General features: G+C 41.8%; 1 protein-coding gene across 2 annotated transcripts in view; it reads right to left on the bottom strand.

Moving 5' to 3' along the window:
- Positions 1-2,593: 2,593 nt before the first annotated feature.
- The window catches only part of stab2 (stabilin 2), a 59,392-nt gene continuing 53,560 nt past the window's right edge, over positions 2,594-8,425 (bottom strand). For both annotated transcript variants that reach the window (XM_023294606.3, XM_023294605.3), the window contains exons 61-69: positions 5,772-5,905; positions 5,526-5,691; positions 5,167-5,273; positions 4,976-5,095; positions 4,612-4,758; positions 3,924-4,034; positions 3,694-3,825; positions 3,353-3,457; positions 2,594-2,731 (exon numbers count right to left, since the gene is read on the bottom strand). In XM_023294606.3, coding sequence (XP_023150374.1) covers positions 2,672-2,731; positions 3,353-3,457; positions 3,694-3,825; positions 3,924-4,034; positions 4,612-4,758; positions 4,976-5,095; positions 5,167-5,273; positions 5,526-5,691; positions 5,772-5,905 — 1,082 coding nt within the window. In that variant the 3' untranslated portion in view covers positions 2,594-2,671. The remainder of the gene's footprint in view (positions 2,732-3,352; positions 3,458-3,693; positions 3,826-3,923; positions 4,035-4,611; positions 4,759-4,975; positions 5,096-5,166; positions 5,274-5,525; positions 5,692-5,771; positions 5,906-8,425) is intronic.

Here is an 8,425-nt window from a genome sequence, read left to right as displayed (position 1 = left end):
CCAAATGAAACCATACAAAAACCAAACTAGCACAACCCAAACGCTAAAGTCTCCTGCAGCCTACCAGAGAACCTCTGAGAACAGAGAATCAGGACAGGAACTCTTACCTTCTGGACAACCAACGTTGGTTCTCAAACAAGAATACAGACTGTGTCTGACCAAAAACCTCTAAAGACTCACTACAGCCAAGATAAAGACAACTCAGCTGTACCAAATCCACTAATCACTGCACACATTACCACCATGTGCTAACTGTGGCTAAACAACCACATTTACCAAGACAACTATCCAGTACAAAGCCCTAAAACACACCAAGAAACACATTAAAGATGATTTTACTGCTGGAAGCTGCAAGCCAACGTCTAAAGAACAAACTAAAGCAATGGAACCAAACTCAGTTCACTGGTGAAGAGAAGCAGAGGAAATGTTTGTCTGCAGCTAAATAAAGCAGGAAGACACTGAGCTGCTCAGGTGTTCCTGATAACACCAAGCAGCCACCTGGACAGCCAATAGGAACACAGCTTCCTGGACAGCCAATAGGAACACAGCTTCCTGGAAGTCCAGAGGGCTGGCTTGGTCAAGGAAATTTAGTTTAAAGTTGAAGCAGAAAGTTAACAAAGAAAGTTGAAAACCACCTTCTGATACCTGAAATCTCAGAGTTTTCACACAAAGAACACCTGAACATGTCAAACTGGTTCCATAGTAGAACCATCATTGTAAAAACGTCATAGTGTGGTGTGTTGCCCAAAAAACATTAGGACCCGGCTGTCTAGGGTTGCAGAGGAGCAACACAAAAACAGAACAAACGCTGGTTTCCAGGGGGTTAGGAGGATATTTATTTGAAAGAGGAAGTTTACAACAACACAACGTGAGCAGAAAAATCACAAAGTCTGTCTTTAGTTCAGCTGAAAATATTAGTTTTTGTCATTTTTATTGACCAAACTTTTCAGGAAGTAGATGAAGAATAATTAAAGCTCTCATGTAGAAGTCCAACTTATTTTGGATCCTTGTGGAGAGTTTAATCTTAGAGTTTGTAAACCTGTTGTGTTTTTAGAGTCACATGGATTGTTTTGACATTTAATAACCGAGTCCCGCAATAAAATTACAGTTGTGGATTTCTGTTATTTAGTCTGGACTAAACAAATAACAGCAGCATAAATGTCAAACGTCATTATGAGGAGTCTGGATTGAGGTTTCTCACTTGATAATGATCAAAACATGAAATTTAGGTTGGTTTAAAGGAATATTCCACCTTAAATCTTTGAATGTTGACCTAAAAGGTTGGTTTCAGGAAGTATTCCACCTACAAGGTCCTCACACATCCACCTTAAAGGAACATTCCACCAAAAATCCTTAGACATGCACCTAAAATGTTGGTTTAACTGAGTATTCCATCCAAAATCCTCAAAGAGACCTGAGGGGCTGGTTAAAAGGAATATTCCACCTAAAACCTCAAATATAGACCCCAAAGGGTGGTTTAGAAAAAATCCTTCAATGCAGACCAAAAAAGTTAGTATGGAGGAATATTCCACCTGAAATGTAAACCTGAGAAGTTGGTTTGGAAGAATATACCATCCTAAACATCCTTAAATGTAGACTAAAAGATGGTTTGGAAGAAAATTCCACCTAAAATCCTCCAATGTAGACCTAAAAGGTGAGTTTAATGGTATATTCCACCTAAAATTCACTACTGTAGACCTTGGAGGTTGGTCTGATGGTATATTCCACCAACATCCTTGAACATAAGCTTAAAAAGTTCATTCAAAGGAATATTCCACCTAAAATCCTTCAATGTAGACCAAAAAATCTTGGTGTAAAGGAGTATTCCACCTTAAATGTCGACCTAAAGGATGGTTTGGAGTAATATTCTACTCTGAAATCTTCCAATGTAGACCTAAAAGGTTTATCTGATGGTATATTCTACCCAACATCCTGGAACATTTACCTAAAAGGTTGGTTTAATAGTATATTCCCAGAAGAACCCTTGAACATCGGGCTTAATGGTATATTCCACCCTAAATACTTGTACATTTACCAAGAAGTCAGTGTAAAGGAAATGTAGACCTAAAAGATTGTTTAAAGGAATATTTAAACGATTATTTTCATTATTTAATAATCTGTTATCAGTCAGAACCCTGGCAAACTTATTTTCATCAGTTTTTTTTAGTAGAAGTCACAAATAAAGGAGCTCTTGGTTTTTCCTGGCATTACTGAGTCCAAAGCTGCTGTTTCAACACAGAACGTTCACATGCATCCACAAACCTCTCAGCACTCAAACACCCACAGAATTGATTTTTTTTGTTATTCTAAATATAAAATGAAAATCAAAGCATTTCTAAAATTTCTTATATCCCTTTTTGATCATGAAAAGGACAAATGCCTTGTATTTCAATTTTATTTTTTCTATTTTAAAACAAAAATCAAATAGCCACTCGTTTTTTGTTTTTCAATACCCGTTTCAGAACGGAAAATCCAATTGCCAAAATATACACGGACTGTTTAGTATGTCGTCCAAAATATGACAAAAATGTCATAGTTTAGTATGTCGTCTATGAAATGAAAAAGCAGGACACGATGGAAAAGAAAGCACAACTGGTTGTTAAATCAATTTTTAATGATTAAAGGCAATTTTCTGATTTGTCCAGGAATCAAGGAATCTGCAGTCTGACGCTCAGCTGTCCTGCAGCAGGTCATACAATCCTCCATTCACAACCTTGTGTCTGTCCTCTGCCTGCAAGTACACAACATTTAAGTTAGTGACTTCTTTTCATTATCAAATTATCAGGCATAAAACTGTTGAATAAAACATTGGAATTTAGTGTCACAAAAAATGTTGCAAAACGTCATAGTTTAGTATGTCGTCCAAAATGTGACAAAAACGTCACATTTTAGTATGTCGTCCAAAATATGGAAAAAAATGTCATAGTTTAGCATGTCGTCCAAAATATGACAAAAACGTCATAGTTTTAGCATGTCGTCCAAAATATGACAAAAACGTCATAGTTTAGCATGTCGTCCAAAATATGACAAAAACGTCATAGTTTAGTATGTCGTCCAAAATATGACAAAAACGTCATAGTTTAGTATGTCGTCCAAAATATGACAAAAACGTCATAGTTTAGTATGTCGTCCAAAATATGACAAAAACGTCATAGTTTAGTATGTCGTCCAAAATATGACAAAAACGTCATAGTTTAGTATGTCGTCCAAAATATGACAAAAACGTCATAGTTTAGTATGTCGTCCAAAATATGACAAAAACGTCATAGTTTAGTAGGTCGTCAAACTTAAAAGAACCCAACTACTCAAACTCTAGAATGTTGTGTTCATGTGTTCAATAACCGTTACTTACCACGGCCACAGATGTGTTGGACTCTTCTGGAGACGCTTCATAAACCGGGTTACAGATACTTCGACTGCAGTTTGCTGCTGGAGCTTGTTCCTCAGTGTCTTCTTCCTGTCAGAACAACCGACCAATCACAGCTCAGCACTAATAACCACCAGCCATCATAACAAGCCTCACTCTAATAATAAAATGTTTTTGAATTATTGTTTTCTATTAGTGACATGAATGACCTTCTTCTTGTTGTGTCTCATTGGTTCATATATTTTATTAACTATTGGTAGTAATTAAGGATCATTAACATCTCTACAAACAGAATAAGTGAAAATCAAAATGAGCTGCAGTGGTGCCTTGAAGTAGTGGAACTGGAAGGGTTTGGCTTTGTGTCGGTAGAAGTGATATCCAACGAAGACGACTGCCGCCACCAGAACCACCAGTAGAACCACTCCCACTCCCATCCCGGCCTTGTGAGCCGCATGCATCTACAGAACCAATCAGAGACCAGAGATCAGAGAGCTCAGGTAAGTTCACTGGCTTGAACAAAAGGAAGTCTCATTTACATAATGATGACATCACTGACTTCCTGCCGAGGGGTCGGGGCTTTCAGCGGTCCCTGGAGGACATGGATAATCCCGTTGGACGCCTGGATGTCTGAGCTGGTGATGAATCGGTCGTTGATGTAACGAGACGACTGTGGAGCAGAAAACAGGAGGTTAGTGGTTTTTACAACAGCGCCACCTACTGGCATGGATAATTGAGGGAGAGGAAGGAACTGAAGGACTAAGATGGCCGATGATCATGGTGTGAACACTGAATTTGAATCATGGTCTATTTATTGAACATTATCGATGGTTAACTACTACAAAATGACCAGAAATAGACAAAGTGGCAGTAAAGAGAGACAAAACAATTATAAAGAGAAACAAAAGAAAGACACAAAACAACGACCTCGTGCTGACTTAAAGATGCAAATTTGACAAATTGTAGGACAGTCGTATTCTGAGCTGAATAAACCTTTAAAACCATTGGCTGTTAGAAAGGAAGTCATGTTTGGGTGGAACCAACCTGTGAAACTACTGGGACAGAAAGTTGTATCTGGGGGAATTTAAACACATTCTGTTTCTATCCAGACACATTTAAATCCTCTGACTGCAGATTTCTACCTGATGCATGAAGAAACATTCAGACACAAAAGTGTATCCATCCCCGATCATTTAGTTCATATTAAAGCAGACACAACAGGTGTGTCGGTTCTACCAGAACCTTACCAGAGCCGATGGGTGGAGCAGGTCAGCCACTCCGAGGACGGTCAAGCTGCCGACTCGGGTTCTGATCCGACTCCCATTCTTCAGCTGGCCAACAGGAAGAGCCTGACCCTCGGACAGGTGGAACTCCAGGTCTCTGTGGGACAGAGTCTGAAGGAGAACCAGAACACGAGAACGTTTTAATATACCATCATACAAACATGAAACAAACACAAAAATGACAGGAAAGAGAGACTAAAGGACGGCGAAAAGACCGAAGAGATGCAAAACGACAACAGAGACACAAAACATCCAGAGACCAATCGGACACAACTCTTCCCTCATCCCAGATTAACACCTCAGGCAAAGTGTTGCTGTAGCGACCCACCTGGTTGTCGGGGAGACCGCTGTTGTCAGGGACGAACAGCGTGGACTGGACTGTCAGGTTACTGAGTCGCTTCACAAACTGCTTCCCCGAATCCGACACCTGAGAGTAGTTCAGGATTTGCTGCAGGAGGAGAACCGATAATCAGGAACGTTCTCACAGAGACCTGAAGATCCAGGAGGAACCAAACTCACCGTCAAGAAGTTGGAGAACGTGGGAGTGGACCTTAGAACCTGCAGCAGGTTCCCCGTACAGCCGAATCCATCTCCAACGTAACCAGGTTTACACTCACACTTCACCTCTGAAACAAAACACACTGCTTAGAACCAACACAGAACCAAGACAGAACCAACAGGGAACAAAGCAGACCCAAAACAGAACCTCACCTTGGAGGATTTTTAAATGAGGCATGATGCATTCAAGGACCATCTGAAAGTTCTTTCCAATGGTCCTTGAATGCATATGAAAATTGGCAAATTTAATCGTTTTCGAGTCAGAAACACAATTTGGAACCCGTTGGTTGGTTTTGCGGTTCAGTAAACTCCGGGCTCACCCTTCATCCGGTAGCAGAACGTGTCCCAGGTCTCACTCAGGTTCTTGCGGGTTCCATAGTCGACGATGCCGACGTGTCCAAAGCCACAGTTGGGGTTGGAGTAGGTGATGGGGTAGGCGACCCGGGCCTGGTCCAACCAGCCGGCGGCACACAGGTTCATCCCGGCCTGCACAGAAACAGCAGATGTAACCAGAACCAAACAAATGGCAGTGGGTTCTCCGGGTTCTCTGCGGTGCGTTCACTGACCTGCTGAGCATAGGACAGCTGGGTGTAGGTGGCCATGCTGCCTCCCTCTGCTGAACAGGCCTGCTGGGCAGCAGTGTAGTTGAGTTTGTACTGACCCCTGCTGGACCGGAGGTGGAACACACCGAGCGTCATGTCTAAACACAACAGAGCATCATCTTATTGTTGGAGAACGTTCCCACAACATGTAGCTAACGTTACCTACAAGTTCTAAAGCTTGTTTTATGCTTGCCGCGTCCGCGAGGTCCGTGCAGCTCCGTGCGGAAAATTACGTCATTTTCGCACCCACGCCCCCTCCAGCGGCCTTTCCGTGCGGAAAATTTCCGCTCCACGTACCTCCACATTTTTCTAACCAAGACGGACGGAGCCGCGTGGAAAAACATGGCGGAGGGCCAGGACCTACTCATAGCTGAAGTCTAGAAATACGTGAACTTATACGATTCATCATACAGAGATCACCATGGTAACCGGGTTATGAAGTACTCATGGTGTGAAATTAAAACTGCTGAAATGCTTTTATTCGGTAAAATGCCGTGTTGTAAGTGGTGTAAACAATGGCAAACTTCTTCTTCTCTAGTTTAGTACCAGAGTAGACCAGGTAGACGTGTGTTTGAGCTACACTGCCCCCTGCAGTTTGGGAGCAGACGCGCACGAGTATAAATGCACACACGTTCTCTCGCACGGATTTCCGTGCGGCTGATTTCCGCGCAGCTCGTTCGTGCGGAAAGTATATTCCAGCCTTAAGAACGTTTTAAAGAAAATGTTTTAATCAAGTGTTCGAAGAATGTTTTCATTCCCAATAAGGTTCTCATGAAGTTACTAAAATGTTTTAATGTCAACATATTTCCAACCTCCCATTTCTCTCCAAAATTCTGGAAAGAACAGTTGCAAATCAATTATGTGAACATTTACAAAGGAATAGCTTGTTTGAAGCGTTTCAGTCAGACTTCAGAGTGCATCATAGCACAGACACAGCTCTGGTGAAAGTTACTAATGACCTTCTCATAGCGTCAGATAATGGACTGGTCTCTATACTTATTTTGTTGGACCTTAGTGCAGCATTCGATACAATCGACCACAAACTTTTATTACAGCGACTAGAACATTCTATTGGCATTAAAGGGACAGCACTGGACTGGTTTAAATCCTACTTATCAGACAGGTTCCAGTTTGTGCATGTCAACAATGACTCTTCTGAGCATACTAGGGTTAATCATGGAGTTCCTCAGGGTTCTGTCTTAGGACCAATACTGTTCACATTATACATGCTTCCCTTAGGCAACATTATTAGGAAGCACTGTATTAATTTCCATTGTTATGCTGACGACACTCAATTGTATTTATCTATGAAGCCAAATGAAACTAATCAGCTAGCTAGACTGCAAGATTGTCTTAAGGACATAAAGACCTGGATGACCTATAATTTCTTACTACTAAATTCAGACAAGACTGAAGTCATTGTATTTGGCCCCAAACATCTTAGAGAATTGCTTTCAAGGCATATAGTTACTCTGGATGGCATTACATTGGCCTCCAGTACTACTGTGAGGAACCTCGGTGTTATCTTTGACCAGGACATGTCCTTTAACTCGCACATAAAACAAATCTGTAGTACTTCCTTTTTCCACCTGAGAAATATTGTGAAAATCAGGAACATCCTGTCTCAGAATGATGCAGAAAAACTAGTCCATGCATTTGTTACTTCTAGGCTTGACTACTGTAATTCCTTATTATCAGGTTGTCCCAATAGCTCTCTGAAATATCTACAGCTGATCCAAAACGCTGCAGCCAGAGTACTGACGGGAGTTAGCAAGAGAGATCATATTTCTCCTATATTGGTTTCTCTTCATTGGCTTCCTGTTAAATCTAGAATAGAATTCAAAATCCTTCTTCTGACATATAAAGCTCTTAACAACCAATCTCCATCATATCTTAAAGACCTGATAGTACCATATTATCCTAGCAGAACTCTTCGCTCTCAGACTGCAGGCTTACTTGTTGTTCCTAGAATCTCTAAAAGTAGAATGTGAGGCAGAGCCTTCAGTTATCAGCTCCTCTCCTGTGGAACCAGCTCCCAGTTTGGGTTCTGGAGGTGGACACCCTCTCTATTTTTAAGACCAGGCTTAAAACCTTCCTTTTCGACAAAGCTTATAGTTAGGGCTGACTGGGGGACCCTGACGGGGTGAGCTGGTGTTTTCATTTGCAAAACTGACTTCCCCTCTTGACGTCCCTTTAGTTTGCCCCTAGTTATGCTGCTATAGGCCTAGACTGCTGGGAAACCTCTCTGGATGCACTGAGCCCTTCTCTAACTACCTATGTATTTACTATATATACCATTATTGCATTACATTCACTCTGTTTCTTTCTGTGTCCTTTCTCCGAGTGTCCCTGGTCCCAGAGCTGGATGCTGGATGCTTCAGATGTGTGGCTGTGTTTTATGGTCCTTGTGTCCCACCCCCCCACCTCTCTATCTCTACCCCTCTATCTCCATCCCTCTATCTCTACCTTTCTACCTCTTCTGTCCCTCTCAACCCACCCGGCCAGCAGCAGATGGTTCCCCCCACATTAGAGCCGGGTTCTGCTCGAGGTTTTTTTCCCTGTTAAAAGGGTGTTTTCCTTGCCACTGTCTCCTTAGGGCTGCTCTGGGGTTCAGGCAT

The sequence above is a fragment of the Amphiprion ocellaris genome, chromosome 21 (assembly GCF_022539595.1).
Source record: "Amphiprion ocellaris isolate individual 3 ecotype Okinawa chromosome 21, ASM2253959v1, whole genome shotgun sequence".
NCBI lineage: Eukaryota > Metazoa > Chordata > Actinopteri > Pomacentridae > Amphiprion > Amphiprion ocellaris.
The sequence above is the reverse complement of the archived record's forward strand: the minus strand, read 5'-3'. Positions and strand labels throughout refer to the sequence as shown.